This window comes from Phyllosticta citriasiana, assembly GCF_038021145.1.
Source record: "Phyllosticta citriasiana strain CBS 120426 chromosome Unknown IWZ02scaffold_14, whole genome shotgun sequence".
In the NCBI taxonomy this organism is placed as follows: domain Eukaryota; kingdom Fungi; phylum Ascomycota; class Dothideomycetes; order Botryosphaeriales; family Phyllostictaceae; genus Phyllosticta; species Phyllosticta citriasiana.
Genome location: NW_027117291.1, coordinates 36665 through 57800, shown reverse-complemented (window position 1 = coordinate 57800; position 21136 = coordinate 36665). Strand labels below are relative to the sequence as shown.

The 21136-nt window shown below is 56.5% G+C and overlaps 6 protein-coding genes across 6 annotated transcripts; 5 read left to right on the top strand and 1 right to left on the bottom strand.

Moving 5' to 3' along the window:
• Positions 1 to 131: 131 nt before the first annotated feature.
• On the top strand, positions 132 to 3712 carry IWZ02DRAFT_493553 (uncharacterized protein; the record flags this gene model as incomplete). Its single annotated transcript, XM_066769942.1, has 2 exons — positions 132 to 178; positions 235 to 3712. 2 exons carry the CDS (start codon positions 132 to 134, stop codon positions 3710 to 3712), a joined length of 3525 nt encoding a protein of 1174 aa, XP_066619196.1.
• Positions 3713 to 4350: 638 nt separating this feature from the next.
• Positions 4351 to 8562, top strand: IWZ02DRAFT_493552 (uncharacterized protein; the record flags this gene model as incomplete). Its single annotated transcript, XM_066769941.1, has 1 exon — positions 4351 to 8562. One exon carries the CDS (start codon positions 4351 to 4353, stop codon positions 8560 to 8562), a length of 4212 nt encoding a protein of 1403 aa, XP_066619195.1.
• An 879-nt stretch (positions 8563 to 9441) lies between these two features.
• On the top strand, positions 9442 to 11266 carry IWZ02DRAFT_75598 (alpha-galactosidase). Its single transcript, XM_066771183.1, has 3 exons — positions 9442 to 10044; positions 10105 to 10475; positions 10522 to 11266. Exons 1-3 carry the CDS (start codon positions 9566 to 9568, stop codon positions 11181 to 11183), a joined length of 1512 nt encoding a protein of 503 aa, XP_066619194.1. The 5' UTR covers positions 9442 to 9565; the 3' UTR covers positions 11184 to 11266.
• Positions 11267 to 11397: 131 nt separating this feature from the next.
• IWZ02DRAFT_75641 (uncharacterized protein) lies at positions 11398 to 13937 on the bottom strand. The gene has a single exon (XM_066771184.1). The coding sequence runs from the start codon at positions 13619 to 13621 to the stop codon at positions 11612 to 11614; it is 2010 nt and encodes a 669-aa protein (XP_066619193.1). The 5' UTR covers positions 13622 to 13937; the 3' UTR covers positions 11398 to 11611.
• A 722-nt stretch (positions 13938 to 14659) lies between these two features.
• Positions 14660 to 15823, top strand: IWZ02DRAFT_75575 (uncharacterized protein). The gene has a single exon (XM_066771182.1). It carries the CDS (start codon positions 15005 to 15007, stop codon positions 15608 to 15610), a length of 606 nt encoding a protein of 201 aa, XP_066619192.1. The 5' UTR covers positions 14660 to 15004; the 3' UTR covers positions 15611 to 15823.
• A 544-nt stretch (positions 15824 to 16367) lies between these two features.
• On the top strand, positions 16368 to 21077 carry IWZ02DRAFT_384284 (DUF221 domain-containing protein; the record flags this gene model as incomplete). The annotated part of the gene is made up of 5 exons (XM_066765326.1): positions 16368 to 16600; positions 16649 to 17927; positions 18231 to 18455; positions 18519 to 20081; positions 20580 to 21077. 5 exons carry the CDS (start codon positions 16368 to 16370, stop codon positions 21075 to 21077), a joined length of 3798 nt encoding a protein of 1265 aa, XP_066619191.1.
• Between the last annotated feature and the right edge of the window lie 59 nt (positions 21078 to 21136).

The following is a 21136-nucleotide window of genomic DNA, read 5'->3' as shown; positions in this document are numbered from 1 at the left end:
CCCCCTCGTTCGCCCTCCAACCCTCCAACCGCATCGCTCGCGCGAAGACCAATGTCTTGCCCCGATCTTTGCCTCTGAGACTTCTCCTCTTCTCCCACCACGACTTCGAGTTCGCTGGCCGTCAATCTGCCATGTCGGGCCCCTATCGATTTCCCCCAGAGCGCGTCACGTCGCCGCTGTCAGTATAATCCGCAGACAAATGCTTTTCCAAACACCATACTGATGTGCGCTCAGAGACCAGCGGCCCGTGAATCCGTTTCCGTCGGGACAACCGCCCTCCTTCAAGACCAACATAAACCGGAACAAGACCAAGAAATGGGTCGAGGCCAAGCCCTACAGCTACGACGGAGACGACTGGGGCGACTATGACGAGGACGACGAATACGGTGTGTCTGAGCATGCCTCAAAGGCTCCTCAGGTCCCGACTGGCCTGAGACAAAGAGGACAGAGCATCGAGAAAGCTTCTCGTAGCTTCACGGACCCGCAGCCTGGAACGGAGCGCCGAAATTCGTTCGAATTCGGCGATGACAAGCGGGCCTTTTCATCTTCAATGGGTCCAATGGATGCGCTGCCACCGATTAATACTTCGGTACAAGGAGGTAGCGGCGCTGGGAAAAAACCGGAATCAAGTGTAAGCCCAAACAAGGCCCCAGCATCTCCCCACCAAGGCGCCCCTTGCAGCCTTAGAGAGCCTGCATCGGCTCAAAGTCGTGGCTCTATATTGAGCTGGGGCGCAACCTCTTTGAAGAGCGACTCATCGGCCTTCCAGGACCCTCATACGCGTCGAGACTTTGAACACTCGGCGCTTCCCCCTCCCTTGCAGATGCGCACCGCTACTGCTCCCACCAGCGCACCCGACACTCCTCTTGGCCATCGCCCAAGGACCAACAGCCTCGCTCCCGATACCGCCATGCCTTCAGCCGTCTCCCAGGACTCGACCCCCATCGCCGAACGTCAGCGCGCACCGAGCAACCCAAACAAGCCGCTACCCTTTGTTCGCCCTGCCGACATATACAAGCGCGCGGTGGAAGCGGGAGGACAAGCGGGCGAAGAATCAAAAGGCGAAACGAAGCCACAGCACGAGCATTTGCCAGGCTTCGAGGTCACCAAGCCACCGGGACACCCCGCGGGCGGTTCTGTTGGTGGGGTCTCAAGTCCGTCCCTGCCACCTCTCCACTCGGGATCCACTTTACGGGACGAGTTTTGGGATTCCACACAGGGATTGGGCAAGTCTGGAGGTGAATCTGGAGTGAGCCCGCCGCAAACTGGGCTGGAGCACCAGACTTCTTCTGGATTCCGCTCTGCCGTGCGGGCTGCTTTTGAGAGAAAGGACGACAATTCGGTGCCTCCCACGCCCATTTCCAAGTCGAATTCTCTCTCCACATCTGGATGTAACGTCTCGAGGAGCAACACGGATAGCACTGCTGGGATCAGTCCAATCATGAGTGGGGTGCCGGGTAGTGGGCTGCCAAGTTTGAGGACAGACACGTCGACCCCTGCAATTGCAGAAGAGCCCAGCCCCAGCCCGCGCTCTGCATCTGGCACCATCCAACCCTTTGATTCATCGCAAAAGCCATCGACTTCGCATTCCAGGAACCCATCTGGCGGCACCTTGCCTGGCGCTAGCACCCCAACGGGCCGACCTAGCTCAAACCACAGTCCTGCCAGGTCGCCAGCCATTGAGCCAGCCATGCCTGTTGCAGCTGCATCGGCGGCCGAAATGTCTGCCAACTATGGTGCGCGAGAGGTCGATCTCGCGTCGCCGCCCTCAAAGAGCAGCAAATCCAACTCTGGCCTGGAAGAGCTCCAGGCGCAAGCGTCCTTTCTAGACTCGCATCGGAGCTCAGGTCCCGAGTCGCCGGAGCGCTCGTCACCCATCTCGCGGTCGGAATCTCCGACCAAGGGCCGGGTGCGCGATCTTGCCGGCAAACTCAACGAACAGATCGCCGACTCCAGGCGTAACTCGACTCAGTCCATCTCGTCGCAAAAAAGCCACGACTCTGGACAAAAATCCCCCCGACCCTCATCACCAACGAAGAGCGCTACTGCTGAGCGGCCACAGGCCGAACGGGAAATCAGTTTCAGGCCCAAAATTCCAGGAACCTGGGAGTCTTACCACACAACCCCAGGCCAGAGCTCGCCCGAAAAGGAAAAGCCCGAGCCGCAAGTGCAAATGTCGAGGAAAACAACAGCGGAAAGTTTTGACATTGCGCCTACCACTGCGAAACAGCAGCTAGACTACAAGGAGCCCGTTGATCCAATCAAGAATCCGACCGGTGCGCTTGCTGCGACGGGTGCTGCACTTGGCGAATCCATCAGGTCTGCCCTTTCACCAGGCGAGCGCTCGGCTGAATCGTCTTCCGAAGACTTGACCAAGGCTGAGGATCATCGACAGGCACGGGCGGTTGGCGATGTTTGGCTGCGCCCGCTGCATGTTGACAGGACCAACACGTCTACCACCGCTGAAACTGAAATGACTTTACAATCAAAGGATGATCATTTGGGTGATTCGCCCATCGATGCGCCTCTTCCCCTCAGGTCGTCCCGAAGCCCATCTACTCAGCCCGAAGCCAGGACTCCTCTTCCCCGCAGCAAGACGATCAAAGACGTGGAAAGCGAGGCGTTGGAACAGGAGATTATGAAGCGATTGAGCAACCCAAGCCTTGGAAACTTGAATGTGGAACCATTTAATCGTGCGGGCTCGAGTCTCTCCCAGGAACTCGAGAAAAACTGGACCAGTGGCGGTGAAGATGATGTTCAGTCCCTGCAGACTGGTCTTTCCGTTCACGACGCAACCATCCGGCCCGTCGAGCCCTCTCCCTTCTCCTCGCCAGAGAGAGACGACCCTGGCAGACCCAGCCTCTTGACCAAGCGCTTTAGCTGGGAGCAATCGAGTGCTGGAAACAGCACGCCCGCCCATCAAACGCCGTCGAAGCTGTTGGGCAGCCGAGAGAACCTCGCCGCAAAGTCGATCGACGACTTGTCCGGCGACGCGGGTCGGTCTTCCGAAGGTCTTCAGCTGGTGAACCCCGAGCCAGAATCGTCCCCATCACCTGAGCCGGTGGAGCTCGCGGCCCCTGCAGCTCCCAATCAACCACTTGACGCCGACGCGTGGCGTGCACAGTCCACTGCCGTCGATCCCGCCGGAACCTTGGGTGAACGTTCGATTTCGGTATCCCAAACACTGGCATCGTCCGGAGGTGGCGAGCAGTCGCGCATTCCACTGTTCCGCGAGATTCTTGCCCTCAAGTCGTCCCACGAGCGCATCTCCAAATTCAACCAGACGCGCGAGTCTTTTGCCAGCATGGACACGGGCCTCAGAGCCTGGGTCGCAATGACACTGGAGAAAAAGCCCGAGCACGCTGAGTTGGCGGATTTGCCGAGGAACCCACCCAAACCCATGTCGGCCAACTCGGGCAGCGTCCGCGGTCATAAACACGGAGCCTCGCTCTCACACATTGCCACCGGCCTCCGCAAAACCAGCGGGACCGCCACTTCCGAGTCTGCAACGACTGGAGCTCACCCTGGGGCCAGCGGCGCAGCAGGCTCAAGCGCGTCAGGCTCTGGCGCGAACCGGGAGAGGATGCAGGCCAAGGGCAAAGACTTGCTCAAGGGCGCCGCCGGTGTCCTTGGTGGAAAGGGCATGAAGGAGGCCAAGGGCTTGTTCGCCAAGGGACGAAGCCGATTTGGCAGAAACGAGAAGGTAGATTGAGAATTTCCTTACGTCCCTTTTCCCTATACCCTTATCGTTGCCTTCTGGTTCGGCGAGCTTCTTGCAATCGATGGTGGTGGCACACGTACCCTTCTGGTTTTTTACACGGCCTATGATATCTCTCCCCTTTGCCGTTGCACTTGGTCTAGCAAAAGCAACCACTGTGTCGATTCGGCGGTCTTTTTCTGCAGCCCTCTACCTGTATTGTGTACTTTGTAGTTCCTAATCTTACTGGTTTTTGTCTGCCACCACATCGATTGTTACGCTACGTTGCTCTGGTGGAACATGAAGTGTTGATGTATTCTCTGTGCAAGCAGGCCCAACGCAGCGCAAGTTATGCCAATACCTCGCACGCTCCATCCACCACTACCACGGCCCCTACTAGCCGGAAGAGTTCGCTCTTTTCATCCAGTGCCCTGCCATCGCGTCCCGTATCGTCGCACAGCCCCTTGCCTCCGGTGGTTGGCAGCAGTGAGTCGATTGCCAATGGCGACCAACCTCGTGTCTTGTCGCCAACTGGGGAAGGCCCGCTCTCGGACGATGAAGAGGGACCGAAACAGGACAAGAAGAAGCGGAAACGATTTTCAGCTGCCATAAGCCGGATCGCGCATGGACGAAGCGGAAGCAGACCTGCCAGCATGTTAGCAGAAGGTCCCACGGTTGACAAGGGCAAACGAGTCGCATCACCGTTGCCGCCTGTCGAAGTTGCGCAAATAAGGCGGTTCAGCGTCGCATTGGATGGTTTGACCAAGGGCCCCTTGACCAATGGGACTGCAGAAGATCTTCAGCACGATATCAAAAAGGACGATGGCGTGGACAAAAGCAAAGGAAAACGGCCCATAGCTGAGCCGGAGAATGGTTTGGACAGCGTTTTGAACGGCGATCCAAAACCTCCGGCAGCTAGTCCTAGCCCACCTGGAGCAGACCGCGCCCGCTCCCTTTCGAGCATGGACTCTGAAGAAGACCCTTTTGCGCGCATGCCCTCTCGACCCATAAGCGTTCGCGATAAAAGCCGCAGCCGTGGTGCCTCGGCCTATACTTCACCAGCTGCCTCTCGTCCAGTCAGCGGCGGCGCATTCGTTCCTCCCGAGGAGTGGGACACGCTTCCAACACTGTCTGGCGGTCGCGGAACACCAAACGAGCGCACTCCTCAAACTGACAGACACATGTTACCCAGTCAGAGGAGCTTGGAGCGTTTGAGGCGCAACTCAAGTCCCCAAGTTCTACAAAATCTCAGGTCGTCCAGCCTCTTGTCTAGCAAGCGGAGCCTTGCTGAGCTTCCTGAAACCCCGGAGCGAGAGCCAAGCGACCAGCTGATTGAGCGCCTTGGTGTGTTACCAAGTCCCAGCATCGAGCCCATGAACTGGCCGGAAGAGAAACAACGGCGAAAGACGGTTGGGGCCGACCAGCGGCTCGAAAGAGTGGTAGAGAGCGTCGTTCGCCACAGCGCGTCTCTCAGTTCGAGGGAACTCAAGGGCGAACGGGTCGCCAGGAAGCCCTCGAAGCTACAGGATGATGCCAAGGATGAAGCGACGGGCACGCCCACTCTTCAGCCCGGATTCCAAGAGGAGAAGCCGGCGGGGACCAGGAGCGGGGCTCTATCATCAAGGCCATCCTTTGTGAGAGATGGGCGCTCGACCCCGTCGCTGAGAGCGGCTCCGTCCAGGGGGTCCATTCGCACGAGAGGCTCCAAAGCTTCCATTTCGTCACTCTTGCCTGTTCCTCTGGACGAGGTCGCCCGCAGGAGCATGGCCAGAGAAGAGGGGGAGGGGGCCGAAGATGCAGCCGAAGTTGCCATAAACGGCAAAGTGGCCGAAGAATCGGTCAATGAGGTTGCGGAAACACGAGAACCATCTGCCAAGATTGTTGAAGAAAAGACTGTCTCTCCGGTGAGGTCGTTAAACTCTTCTGCGCCCGACGCATCTGCTGGTGCACCACTATCTCCAGGTCTTTCCTTCCACACTGCAGCATCTGAGCGCGAGGATGAGCCTTTTGAGTTGCCGCTGGAAAAAGAGCCAGTCGGTCAAGAAGTCGGCGACAAAGAGCGCGCAGCCAGTCCAGTAAAAAAGGTTACCCTGGCCATGGACGAGCAGGTACCACAGACTTTAACATCTGGCCCTTCCCCGCAACCAGACCAGGGCGAATGGCTAGTCCCACGCACTCGCAAGCAGCGCAAGGACCCTCGCCAGGGTCCGCATGGGTTTACATCTCCTGTGCCAGGATTGGTTGACGCAAGTAGCCATGCGCGATTCCAAAAATCGGCACCAGGTGTGGTTGAATACAGAGCCTCCCAGGGCGAACCACCCATGCCGCAGAGATTCATGTCACCACCTCCCGGTTTGGTGGAGTATGGGACACAACAGGGCCGTCGCGGTGCACCCCAGGCCTTTCAGCCGTTTGTCGAAGAACGCTCTCCAACAAGTCAAGAGATTGCCAAGGAGTTTGATCCCAGAGCCTACACCCCCGAGTTCACCTTGCCTGGCGTCGGTCCACCTGATCTCAGTAGATCTGACACTAAGCGCAAGTCGTTCCTCGGCGTTGGCATCCCTGGAAGTAAACACTCGACACCACCCAGTGGATCCTCGGTAGAACGCATCAACGAGCGCATCAATCCGCGGGATCTAGATCTTGCGCAGCGCAAGTTTTCGTACCAGTCCAGCAACGACGAGAGGCAAGAAACCGACGCCCCACCCGCTGAGCCTCCTGTAAGGCGAGGATCCAGAGGATTCCTACCGTTTAGGCGGACCTCGGTTGCAAATGAGTCCACCATTGAATCGCAAACCACGTCGCGCTCTGGCTCTGGATTTGGAGCTGCAGTCGCAAGTTTGGCTCCTCCACCTGCAGCCATTCCCACGCCCACGCCCATGAGTGGACCGTCTGTAGGGCCCAGCCCGAACAAGAAAGGTCGCAATGTTCTGCAGCGAAATCATTCGGTGGCAGTCACACCGTCGCCGGAGCCCAAGGAGAAAGCCAAGAGGCGTGGATCCATCTTTGGGAGCTTGTTTGGTCGCTCCGCGTCTACTTCTCAAGCCAAGGAAAAGGGTGAGAAGAAAACGCGCAGAGCGGAAGGAAAGCGTCTGTCCAAGATGCCAGCTGTGACGGAGAGGAGAATTGCAGATGAGGCTTTGAGTGACGGTGTGAGGCCGAGCCAAGGACAACTGTATGAAGCAATTCCTGAGATCCCGTTACATCTCAAGCCCAGCGGCGAATCGCAGTCCCGCATCTACCACAAGGAACCCTCTCTACCCAACGTCAATCCCACTGACCTTCATCGGCACAGAGGTCTCAAGACGCCGCCGCCACCTCAAAACTATTACATTCCCTCTGGCCCCGAAAACCAACCTCCGATGGACGCCGGACAGCAAATCCCTCAACCGCCTCGAAGCCGTTACTACCAACCTCAAGGTCCTTTGAACTCAACCACACCTCCGCGACCCCAGCCTAGTCGATTCTCAAGCCAGCCTGGCTCTATGAATGGTCCTCCTGTTGCACCCACTCAGCCTTACATCGCGCGTCAAAGCACAATGCCCGAATTCAGCAACTTTGCTGGGATGCACGCGTCGCCGCCAGACAGTCGGATTGCATCACCTCCCGCACGAGAATGGTCTAGGAGTCGCGGTCCTGATCCTGCACCTCCAATGATCAGCTACATGCCGTCGAGACCCAACTCAGCAGGGGGACAGGGCTTCTCTAGGCCGCAAAGCAAGACGCCCCCGATTCCACGGCCCGATCCGTTCACTGCACAGCGCATCTTTTATGAACAGCAAAGAAAGCAGCAGCAGTCCGATCAAGATGATGCCAGCAGGAATGGCAGCATTAATGAAGCTGCGCATTATGTGCCTGGCCCGCCTACGTTCGACGACAGTAATTCCCGCATGCAGCATTATGCACCAACTCCTCCACCTCCTGAAGTGCCCCCACAACAGCAGCACCAGCATCAACGTCCGTACCTGCTCAGCCTCCCGCCGAACCCTATTCCAGAGGCTCGGCCTCGTTCAAACCCTCGCTTCGAGTCCCCGGAGTCGTTCCGACCAAGTCCACGGCCCGAACCTCGATGGCGCGAAGCATCTCCGCAAGAAATCCAACAGTTTCAGCAAAAGCAAATGCAGCCTCGTCTCTCATCGGAACGACAGTATGAAACGCCATTCTATGCGCCTGTCCGACCATCTTCGCGTGGCGGACCGATGAGTTGGGCAGCAGACCCGTACCACCGGCGCGGCTCTGCTCCACCCATTGCGTACGCACCGCCACCTCCTCACAATGGACCGCCGCCGCCGCAGATGCATCTTCCGCCGCCGGCCCGCAGCTACACGGATCAAGTAATCTACCAAACGTATAGCAACGGCGTGGCGCCGCAAAATCGACGGCGTTCGTCCAGCGGCCATCGTCCTGGGCCAGAGGCATACGTGCCGTACCGCGGTAGCGCCGTGTACGACTTTCCCGACGACGACGCGACGTACAACGACGGCAACTTTGAGAACAAGCGCGACAGCCGCGGGCGCTGGCCAGGCTTTGCCAACGCCGAGGCGCAGGCGCAGGCGGAAGCTTATGCCGATGCGCGCATGTCGGCGGTGCGCGCGCAGAGCAGGAGTCGCAGTCGCAGCGCCAGTCAAAGCCGTGGGAGCCGAAGTCGCAGCCGTGGCAGACCTGTTGGAGCAGGCAGCGGACCAAGACCTCGCGGGCTGAGCCAGGGCAGTGTTCCCGCTGCCGCTCCGAATGGGACTTCTGAGAGGAGCGCTGGTACAGAGGGACGGAAGAGCCTTGGGCAGGGCGAAGAGCCTGTGCGTATGCTTGGGAGCAGCTATCCCGGCATGGAGTGGCATCCTGGTGTCGGTTGGGGTGGCCAGTGAGTTGTTTTTCTTCTCCCTTTTGACTTTTTTTTTTTTTTTTTTTTTCCTTCTCCCACGCCTTGTAATACTCGACACTCCTCCAACCCTTCAGCGCTGCATATGCGTAGCGCGGCGTTGATCGCACGCTCGCACAGGCAGCGCCTAAATTGTTTAATCATTTTTCTCTTTGTTTTTCTTGGGTTTGCATATCCTTCCTGGCCAACATGTCTATGCGGCTACACTTTTCCTAGACTCTTCAGCACTCCCTTCATCACGGTCTCTTGGCCTCTTTTTTGGCAACATAGCGACGGTCGGCTGTGCATCTAGCGCTTGTTCCGGGTTTGTTCGTTCGTGTCGATTCTGTTAAACAGTGGGCTGTTTTAGGTTGGATTCGCATTGACTTGCACAGACTCATCAGCGAAGAGAGGAACAGTTTTTGTAATGACTATAGATTGGCGTGCATTCGTTGTTGGTGCAGGGGGTTGTCAATAGCAAATGTATAATGAATGAATGCACTGAGAGGACACTCCCGACGGTCGGGGCACATTCGGACCGAAAGTGCGGGATGCCAACGCGGGGAAATTTCGATTTTGCGGGGACACAAACAACCAGAGTCGACCTCACCCGCCAACGCTAACGGGATTGAATGACAGAGAATGAGACTGACATCTGCGAGGTTGGAATGGACACTGCCAAAGACACACCAATTCAGCTTGGTCCGATCCTCCCGTCATCGACTGACTCCCTCCAGCTCCTGCACCCCGCACCCCACACATCTCAACCCATCCGACTTTGCCTCACTGACATCCCCAATCACGGATGGATCCCCCTCCGTCCCCGGTCTGTTGCCAAGATGACGCATCCACAACATAACATCCCACCGGCTCTCTGTGGCTCTCCTCACCGAACCACTCTTGTCATGCTGCGGGTCATGCGGTGAAATCAAAATGCCGCCGCCCTTTAAAAGGTACCGCCCTCTGCCACCCATCCCTCTCGGCGCCATTGGACCTCTGGACTAGTGAAAATGCTCTCCTCTGCGTGCCGCCTGCTGTTGGCAGGCCTCGCTGCCTCCACCGTCTCTGCCTACATCACCGACGACGGCGACGTCGTGATTCCCGGCGCCAGCTCCTACAATGGCCTCAACCTGGTGCCCCAGATGGGCTGGGACAACTGGAACGCCTTTGGCTGCGACGTCTCCGAGGACTTGCTTCTCGAGACGGCTGAAGCAATGGTCAACTTTGGCCTGCGCGACCTGGGCTACAACTACGTCGTGCTCGACGACTGCTGGTCCATTGGCCGCAACGAGTCGGGCTACCTGGTCCCCAACCCGGTCAAGTTCCCCAACGGCATGAAGCACGTCGCCGACAAGATTCACGCCATGGACATGAAATTTGGCATGTACAGCTCCGCCGGCGTCTTCACCTGCGGCCGCTATCCGGGAAGCTTGGGTTACGAGCAAAAGGACGCGGACATGTTTGCGAGCTGGGGAGTCGACTACCTCAAGTGAAAATCCCCTGACTCAACGCGCCCAAATTCCCTGTGCTAATCGGCGGCGTTTACCAGGTACGATAACTGCTACAACCAGGGCCAATCGGGAACGCCCCAGATCAGCTTCAACCGCTACAACGTCATGTCCAAGGCCCTCAACAACACTGGCCGCCCCGTTGTGTATGCGCTGTGCAACTGGGGCAACGATGACCCGTACGACTGGGCCTACACCATTAGCAACAGCTACCGCATGAGCGGCGACATTTTCGACAGCTTCCAGCGCCCCGACGCGCGATGCCCCTGCACCGAGACGCCCTGCGCTTGGCCCGGCTACCACTGCTCCGTCATGAACATTCTCAACAAGATGGCGCCCATTGTGTCCCGCTCGCAACCCGGTGCCTTCAACGACATGGACATGTTGGAGGTCGGCAACGGAGGACAATCCGGTTCGTTCTCAATTCTCACATGACAGTCTCATCTAACAACATTCAGACTCGGAATACGTCGTCCACTTCTCCATGTGGGCACTCCTCTCCTCGCCGCTCCTCATGGGCACCAACGTGCCCACCCTGTCGCCGGCGCACCTCTCCATCCTCGCCAACCCGGCCGTCATCGCGCTCAACCAGGACCCGACGGGCACGGCCGCGATCCGCAAGTGGCGCGAACTCGTTTCCGACATCGACGACGACGGCCAGGGCGAAATCTCGCTGTGGACGCGCGTGCTGGACAACGGCGACACGGTCATCGCGCTGCTCAACGCCGGCAACAGCTCGCGCACGATGCGCGCGACCGCCAAGCACATCTTCCTCGACCAGGCCACGGCCGGCACCTACGTCCCCGCGCCCGAGCTGTCGACGCCCTACGACGTGTACGACCTGTGGGCCAACCGCATGACCGATGCCGAGGCCGCGTCCGTCATTGCGGGTAACGCGACGAGCATTGGCGCCAACAGCACGAGCGTTACCCGGTATAATGCAACTGCACTTAGCTATGTCGATGGCTTGGCGCAGGATCATCCCGCGCTGTTTGGCAAGAAGGTCGGCCGGCTTGAGGCTGGTGGTGTGTGGGAGGCCGAGGTTGACAGGCACAGTGTTGGCTTGTTCAGGCTGAGGAACGCGACGCAGGCGAGTCTGCGCAAGAGGGATGAGTTGTAGCCGCAAGAAATTATTGTATTGACGGACTAGGTACCCGTTTTTATACCCTGCCCATCGGCAGAGAGTTATAGACCAAGAAGCATCCCATCTTGCACCCCGACCGCCCTATTTTACATCACTGTCTCTCCCCATCATAGACAACCAATTTCCTGTCCTGTCCTGCGAATGAAATCAAAGCCTTGTGTGCTCGCGAGCACCACCACGCACGACCATGCGCGACCCACCTCCCCGTCTGGCATGCCTGCCCATTTGCCCACCGCAAGTGACGTCGCATCTGCCCAAACAGATAGATGCCAACGCGCAACCCTCCAAGCCACCGTCCGCCATTGTCAAACAGTCAGGAGCAGAGTCGTCTCTCACATTTCCTTCACAACGGTCATTAGCGTCAAGAAATGATGCCATGGTAAGCACAAACTCCCCAGTCCCCTTCAACTCTTAAGATCGCTATACTCATAATCATTTGGCGCCGGCAACGGCAACTCTGCCATCCTAACCTCTACATCTCGGACCTGGTAACACGAGCAAGCGGGCGTGGCCCATACCATGCGGCCAACGACGTAGCCGTCCTTGACAAGAATCGCAACGCCACCCACGTGCGTCTGGCTGTACCTCAGACCGGGAATCCTGTACGCGACGGCTCCCAGCGTGTCCGAGAGGTTCCTGTACGGAGCAACGCGGTACAGGAAGCGGCCGTGGCAGGTTGAACACGTGATGCCGACGATGGCAGCGCGCTCCCTTAGGTGGATCAGGGCGCCGTGATAGCGCACAAACTTCAGCGGAGAAACATTCCTCATGCCTCCCTCCAGTTGCGTGGTGGAAAGACCCAATGCCTCCGCAATCCAGCGTATACTGTGCTTTGACCACGGCTCTTCAGTCGGAGAATTGTAACGCAGCGTGAGCAGGTGCTTGACGTGCTCATATCGATTCTCGTGTGCCAGTCGGTCGAAGATGGCTTGTGGGTTCTGGCCGTAGAGCCGTCCACCCACCGTCTCCACGAACGCGTCTATGTCGGGTCCCGTAAAGTCCAGGGCCAGCCGCGAAATGTACGCGAAGCTCAGGACTTCCGTAGGATCCTCGACTGTGAGGTCCATGTAGCGGAACCGGCGAATGAAATGGACGGTCCCGATCTCGACACATTTCAGTGCCACGGTGTCGTCGCCTCGAATGGTGATTCCGTCTTGGAAGGTCGCTGGCGAGACGAGCCAGCCCAGTTCCCAGCTTTTCAGGTCGCTGAAGCCAATGATCTCCAGGTTATCCTCTAGGTCGGCCTTCCTCGCCCACTCGGGTACCATCAGTAACGGACTGTAGTCGCCACGGCTCATGTGCGCCTTTGCAAGTCGCAAAAACACTCTCTGCGGATCACTGCGCAAATCGCCGGTCTGGACCTCTGCAGGCATGATGGCCAACAGCGCGTAGAAAAAGTCTCGCTCTAGCGTTGAGCGGCGACGCCGCGAGAGCAGCGAGAAGGCCAGCGCAAAATGGGTGCTCCCACGCCTCTTGACATCGTGGCGGACCAAGCTTAGCTGGCCCAGCATCCACGGCCACAGACTGGTTCTATCGTCTGCGCTGAGGCTATCTGCAAGAGCATCGTCGGGGACCTCGCGACGATACGTCCGGTGCATCTCGTCCAAGAACACATCCCCCCCGGCGTCGTCGAGCGTCCCATCACCTAGCATGACGCGCAGCTCGCGGCTCTGGACAAATTCCATGGCAGTCCATACACGGGAGAACCACGTCGAGTTACACACCTTGACGATGCCTATCAGGCGCTTGCGTGTTGTCTGCCCGTGCCGCATCAGCCCCAGCGTCTCCGCGTCCACGTCGTCCAGGTGCACCACCGTGTAAGCCGCGTCGGCGTAGATGCGCGGCATGTGCAGCAGGATTTTGCGCTTGTCTTCGTCCTGCCACTGCGGCACGCTAATATAGTCGTGCCATATCTCAACAGCTGTTGCCCATGTTTTTCCCTCCCCATCTCTTCGCCTTGCGGCCGCCGCCACGACTCGGTAAACCCCCATGGGCAGCGCGAATGCCAGCCGCCGCGCCTCTTCCACCTGGGCGTCTGTCTTCTGGTGCCTCCGATTGTACTGCACCTCGGCCACCTCTCTGTTCCACACGTGGGAGATGGTGATGTACATGATGCCAGTCATGCACGTCGCGTGTCGGTCGAAGAGCACCAGCGCGTCGTTTTCCTCTGGCACAAGGATTCTTCTCGACATTTTCTGGGCGAGTCGGTGCGACAAGGTTCTCTTGGAGAACGTGGTAGATGAAGATTCTTCTCGGGAACTGCATTCTTCGAGTTGTGATTCTAGCGCGAATGTGCGGATGAGCGTTTGAGTCGGTTCGCTGATGCTGGAACCGCAGACGCAGCAGCTGAGTGAAGAGCCAGACGGGCTGCGCCATAGCTCTTCTAGTGTTGGAGTGAGAGTTTTTGAGGTCATGTCATTTTTCGGGAACTGGCTTTGGGATGGTCAATGGGGCGATGGATGTGTGAGAGGTGTGTACATTTGAATGCATTCCGTCTCTTTTAAACTCATGCAGGCGCTTACATGTGTGGAGAGACCCAAGCCGCAAGTCATCGCAAAACACTGCATGCTACATAGCAGCACAAGAGGCAGCAACAAGCAAGAGTGAATGATTGGCCCCCATAGCCACACATGCCACGAATAGACAGATGCAGGTCAGCAGCACCACCATCAGTTCCAAGAAACAGTACCGCCATGCCGTGACATAAGCTGAGGCTGAAGAATCTGAGGAAGCCATGTATGTAGGTCATGATGGATGGAAATCGACGTGATTCCGCGGTTTGATTTGGCTTACATGAAAGAGAAAAGAAAAAACTAAGACCATGTAAAGAGACCACGTACCTCAGATAGGCGACAGAGCAACAGTAAGTTTCAGCAGTGCCTGCGCTCTCCGTCTTGTATCTTGTTTTGTGCAAGTGCACATATTTTGAAGCCGATGCCAGTTGTCCCAAGTCGGCTACCTGCTTGGTCTTCGTCTCATCATTGTGATGGCCTTCCCTTTGCGCTGAGCCTACGATGCACAAACAGTCCATAACACGGATCGGACCGGCCCGGTGCGGTCCGTTTGATGTTATCTGCTTGACAAGTCGTACCTTTCTGCAAGCCCATTTTTGCCTTCTTTAATCCACATTAGCAGATAACCAACGAAGGGGGGTCGTATGTGTGAGAGTTATGGATCAGGCCCAAAACAGTTTGTCTTGTCTGTGTTGAAAGATGGTCGATATGATTCGGCATTCGGCGATGGAAGCCGTTGAAGTCGGTGTGTTGTGGCTGTGCAATCGCCGAATTTTCATGCCACAGATGCCAGCACACCAACAAGTGGAGAGTCGAGATAGCGCCGGTCGCGCCCCAGCTCACCTCGTGCAACTGACAACATCTCGCCATAAATCTCTCGTTTGGCCGGCGATACGGATACGCCGTGTTCTTGGCTCGCCCTGAATGACGTTGATTGGTCTATTCGACAGCCGCCTGGTGGCACGCACGCTGGCACGCTGGCCGCAGCCGAGGTTTGCAAAGAACGTGCGCGCGTGCGGGACAGGTCGCTCGGGCGCCAGTTGCCACAGGCAGTCTCCCAATCGTCGAGCGGGTGCTGGGGAGAAAGCAGGCAGATTCTTGTTCTCAGCAGGTCACGGATGTGGTCATATGCGAGGAGGAATGACGAGCGTAGCCGAGCTCAGGTCGACTGCAAGCTGCATGTTCCCCGCAAAGGGTCGAGGGAAGGACCCAGGCGCAGGGACCACGGCGGTTTGAAACGCAGCGAGGGCGGCGGGTGCGGCGCAGCGGGCGGAGGCGAGAAGGATGAAGGTTGTAGAGGAACAAAGAGCAAAGAGACTTACAGACTTGAGGGCAGAGGGTGTAGAAAAATGGGTCTGGGTCTGGGTCTGGGTCTGGGTCTGGGTGGATGTGGCTCACACAGCGTCGAGGTGGCAGTGGCTCAGGCAAGATTCTCGATGCACTCACTGCACACCTCAGACGGGTGGCCCAGGGATGCAGCATGTTTCAACCCTCAGCGGCAGGGTTTCAACCGCTTTGCGACTCCTTGGGGCCAAACTTTGTGCTAACATCGCCTCCAACGACATGTTGTCGCTCACCCTTCTTTGTGGCACTCGTTGGGTGCACGCCGATCTGGATTCCCCTTGCTTCCAGGCTTCACAGCGACCGGCGCGGGTGAGGTCATGTCCCGAGGCGCTGGCGCGAGTGCCATGTCTTTTTCCGAACAAGGTGGTGGACTGTGTGCTGTGGATGTGGGTGAGGTTGCCGATCAAGCATGTCGCAAGGCCGGCGATGAAAGAGGTGAGTGAGTGTCGGACAAGGGCGACAAGAACAGGAATTGACGGTTGGCAGGTTGAGGGAGGCCTGGACTGGAGCTGGACCGCAGGGCGCTCTAGGGAGGGCGGGATTTGAGTGGATGGCTTTTGTCGTGATGATGTCGGTGGTGGTGGTGGTGGTGGCAGCTGGTGGTCGCCCGCCGCCGGTACGGTTCAACGCCCCGGCCGCCGGCTCTGCATCTACCTACCTACCTACCGTACCTTGGCACTTCGACGACTCTTCTTCCTCCTCCTTCTTCTCCAAATCATACTCCTCTGTCCGCCAGTCCCGCGCGAAACCCACCCACGCCAATCCCACCCCGCTGTGTCTTGTGCTGTACGTCCGTCCTGCTGCGCGTCCGCGTTTGGCTCTCTGTCTCCCTGCTGACCTGCAGGCGCGACGCCACGACAGGATACCAGACACACACATCGAAGAAGCACACGCACATGTATTTCAAGAAGGAACGCGACCACGATTTCCTCTCCTCCTGATACAATTCGACAATTCGACCCTCCAGTCCCTTCATCTTTCAACAGAATCATCCGCCTGGCAGTTGCCAATCTCGTCCAACAACAATACCCGCCCAACCACATCCTGCGCCTGCGACTGCTCCTCTTCTCCCAAAGACACGCCGACTCCACGACAGCCACCACCGCCCGTCGTCCGTCGGACGTGGTGAGCGAATTCGCTCGCGGTCCACGCGTCGTGGGGTCGCCCTCTGCTCTCGACAAGGAAGCCACGTACCATTATTAACGTTCCACCTTGAATCTGTAGAGCTGTCAAAACTACATACCTACCTACTACACCTTTGTGACACCCGTCGCAGCTTCCGCTCCTAGAATCAAACTTCGACATGTCTCTCGCCTGGACCACCTTGAAGGATCCCTGGGATGGAGGGGTTGGTATAGCATGGAAGCGGTCAGACATCAACATTAGCGATGCCTGGAACCAAGCCGCGGGGACAGCTCAAGCAGATGAGGGCATGTCTCTCCCCCAGCTTCTTGCTTCTTGCGCAGTCGGTCTTGCGGCTCTGGGGCTTTGCCTTTTCATATTCATCGTCTTGCGCAAAAACATTGTGCGCATCTAGTGAGTGGAGCCCATCCCACGCTTGAAATGTGCTGACCATGCCTCCAGCGAGCCGGCCACCTATCTAGTGCCCGAGAGGCAGCAGATGTCACCACCTGGGGATGGGCCCGTCGCTTGGCTCAAGAATGTCTTCCTAACCAGAAGAAGCGAGTTCATCGAAAAAGCCGGCATGGACGCCTATTGCTTTACCCGTTTCTTCTACATGCAACTGCAACTATTCGTCCCCCTTGCGATCGTCGTTATGCCCATTGTCATTTGCCTCAACTCGGTCGGCGTCAGAGATAGATCTGAAGGCGGCCTTGACCGATTTGCTTGGGGCAATCTGGGATCCACCCACACCAAGCGATACTCCGGCCACCTCGTCATGGCAATACTCGTAGTCATCTGGTTTTGTTACGTCATCTACCAAGAACTCATTCACTACATCGAGGTCCGCCAGGCATGGATGACGTCGCCAAAACACCGTATCCGAGCCTCTGCTACCACGGTTCTCGTCGAAAACATTCCCGACAAGTGGTGCAGCATCAAAGCACTCGACGAGCTATTTGATGTCTTTCCTGGGGGTATTAGGAATATTTGGGTCAATCGCGACTTTGGGGACTTGCTGGACAAGAAGAGGCAGCAACTCGAGCTTACCAGGAAACTCGAAAACGCCGAAACGAACCTCATCCGTGCCTGTCAGGCGAAAGCTTGTGCTACCCGTAGGAAAGCGCTGCAAGCTAGGAATCCCGAGCAAATGAGCAACAAGGAGAGAAAAGAGGAGGTCAGGGAGAACGAGGAGTCACTGAATGAGGCTTCAACCAGTCTGATGAACTCGCCAGGTTTATCCACGGGAAAGCCCCTAGACACAATCAATCTCATCGACCAACTCAAAGCTCAACGAGGAAAGGGACATAATCCAACAAAAAGCCAGAGCAAGGCGGCTCTTCCCATGAAAATTATCGGTGGTGGAATTGGTGCTGTCAATGTAGGAATCAAGGGAATCGGCTGGGGTGTATCCACGGTCGGGAAATTTGGGCAGAGTACTGTCGAAGGAGTTGCAAATCGCTTCAGAACCCCCCGACCCGGAGTGCCCGAACAAAAAGTTCCTCCCGAGATTCCTAAAGAACGACCTGATCCTGACCACCTTCATCATGAACGCGACCACTCTGATGATGTTCAAGTCGACGGAGCCGCTACGGCGATGGGATCTGATCTCGAGCACGCAACTCTCAATTTGGCTGCCAGCACCGACCACGTTCACCATGGTCCGGACACTTCTTACGGCCACCGAACGGGTGCTCAACCGGAATTGAGTGAGGAGGCTGAGGCTCCTGCTGGTGCTGATGTCGGGCATACCCTCGCGCATCGTAACAGCGACTACCTCCACAAGTCTGGAACCCCACCAGGATACGACTTTGCCGGCACCTCGTCTACACAACACAGGTCGTCAATTCAGCAAATGAAAGCGCTGTCCAATCACCAGCCAGATGATAATATCACGTATTTCAGGGACTTTGGCGGAGTCCCTCGCTCCACTCCTCCGATAGCCGTGTCCGACCCCCAAAACCACTCTTTCCCGGCGCAGGACTCAGTGAGTTCCGTCACTGCGAAATCATCTTTGCCAGAAAAGCGTCATGGCAGCTCTCAGCACTCGCCGGAACCGAAGCTGCATCACTTGAATCCGCGGCGTTTGTTTCGAAAGACCAGCTCTTTCCCGAGTCCAGAACCTGCTCACCTCCAAGACGATGAGTATCCCATCACTCGGGCCAGCCCGCAACCAGACTTTTCTCCTTCCTCGACGACGTCCAGCAACCTGAGGCACACCAACAGAGCAGAGGCAGCACACACCACAGATACGAGGATCTCCGAAAATGTCGACGAGATGGTTCCTCGGGAGACTGAGAAACCAGGACCCGGCAAAAAGGGCAAAGACAAGTACGCCAAGATGCCGAAGATTATTGATTGGGAAGTCTACGATGCCAAGCTCATCGAAGAATGCGAAAAAGCCAAATGGGCAGAACACATCAGGCGCAAGGACAGGGAGACAATGCGCATCTCCCTATTTCCCAAATCCATCATTTGGTGGAAGATTTGGCCTTCGTGGTGGCCTTCTCTTGGTAAAAAGGTGGACGTTATTCTCTACTGCCGACTTCAACTTCTCGAGCTCAACAAGGAGATTGCTAGGGACGAGGCTCAGCTCGAAAAATTTCCCCTGATGAACTCGGCCTTTATCCAATTCAACCACCAGGCCGCCGCTCATATGGCTTGCCAGAGCATTACCCACCACAAACCCAAAAACATGGGCCCGAGAATCATTGAGATGGATCCGAAGGACGTCATTTGGGACAACCTGTCCATCACCTGGTGGAACAAATACATTCGTACAACGTCAGTGATTGCCATCATCATCGGCATAATCATTACATGGGCAATTCCAATGGCTTTTGTCGGTCTCTTGTCTCAACTCGACACTATTGCAAACAGGTTGACTTGGTTGCACTGGGTTGCCAACTTGCCTAGATGGCTCAAGTCGGTCATTCAGGGTGTTTTGCCACCTACGCTCCAGGCTCTCCTCCTCATCGTCCTGCCGGACATTTTTCGACTCTTGGTCGAGTTTACTGGCGTCCCGACTCGAGTGCAAGTAGAGCTCGATCTGCAAGCATACTGGTTCATCTTCCTCTTCGTACAAGTCTTCTTGGTCGTCACGCTCTCGTCTGGCTTGACCAACGTCATTCAGCAGATTGCAAACTCGCCTTTGAGCGTTCCACAGATTCTGGCTCAGAACTTGCCCAAGGGTTCCAACTACTTTTACTCGTACATGATCCTACAGGCCCTGACGAGTAGTTCCTTGACACTGTCGCAAATTGCCGCCTTATTCCAGTGGTACGTCTTGGGCAAAGCGATCGACAGCACTGCGCGAGAAAAATTCAACCGCGTCACGAAGCTCCCCTCTCTTGGATGGGGTACGGCCTTTGCATTGCACACAAACTTCACCTGCATCGTTCTCATCTACTCCATCGTCGCTCCCTTGATGCTGTTTTTTGGCTGCCTGGTCTCAATTCTCTATCTGATTGTGCAGAGGTACAATTGTCTGTTTGTCAACCGTTGGAAGACAGACAGCGGTGGCCTATTCTTTCCGCGCGCCGTCAACCAGACATTCACCGGCATCTACGTCTTGGTCCTCGTCCTCATCGGTCTCTTTTTTCTCGTTCGCGACAAAAAAGGCAACGTGGTGTGTATTCCTCACGCCATTGTCATGATTGTGGTTGGCTTGTTGGTCATCATCTATCACTACATGCTTAACAAGTCGCTGGGATCATTGTTCACCTACGTCCCGATCACGATGGAGGATGAAGCTCAGAGAAATCAGATTGAGTTTGAGAAGAAGCTGGCGGAAAAATACAAGAAGAATATTAACACGACGACCACTTCAGAGGCCCAACGGCTTTTATCCGAGGACCCCGAAGCAGATCAAACCCGGAAAGAACTTGATCAACTAGTAGAGTTCGAAGACGACGAACAGCCTGCCACGTCCGCCTTCCAGTGCTCTGCCATTCGCCAACATGCTAACCAGGAAGAGCAAATCTCACCGCCTTTGGTATCGTTGGGCAAAACAGCTGTAGAGAGTACGACAATGGGCAATTTGCATTACAACACGCCATCCTACGACAATCTTAGACCACAAGGAACGGCCCAACCTCAATTGCGTGGCTCTCGAAGCCTGCCGGAGTCTCGCAAAATGAATGGGTATTCTCTAGATGGCATCGACGTCTCCGGCAACTCAATGCATGCCCATCCGGAGAAGCTGACGAAACATCCTGCTACTCTGCATGGAGGACTCCAAAGATCGAGCCCCAAACCAAACAGACCTCAACTCGCCGAAGGGCCTGGAGCCGTTCAAACCATGTCAGAAGTTTCCAAAATCTCACCCACGTCAACCAGCTCATCAGATAGTGGCCTAGCGCCGTCTCGGAAGAAGAGGCATGCCAATGACAAGGAAATTGAACTTTCTGAGTACAACAGGGGCCAGGAGACACGCCTTGACGGGGAGCCAGAGCCGAAGGAGTACAAAAAGCCGCACGAAAACGTCATGTCCAGAATCGGTCGCTTACTGGGCGTCAGTCCCAGAACAGACTCGAAAACGATTGAAGATCCCGAGGCAAAGCGACCTAAACAGTCTGGATTCTTATTCGAAGGCTTCGAGGATGAATTGGAAGACTTGGCGCCCTTCGAGCGCGATGTCTTGGTCCAGCGCGCCTTTCATCACGAAGCTTTGCGTATGAAGAAGCCAGCTGTATGGATTCCGCAAGACATTGCCAATGTTTCCAACGACGAAGTCAGGCGGTCTGAGGCCCTCTGCAACGAACTTGGCACTCCAAGCGAGCAAGCCCTCTGGATCACGAACCAATACTCGGCAGTAGATGCAAAAGCCAAGGTGCGCTTCGCCAGACCGCCTCCAGATTTCGACGAGGCAGAAGAGTTTATGCAGCTTTAACTGCTTCTTTTGTTGCACGATACCCACGTCTCTCCTTGATTGTATTGCTTTCGCCAAGA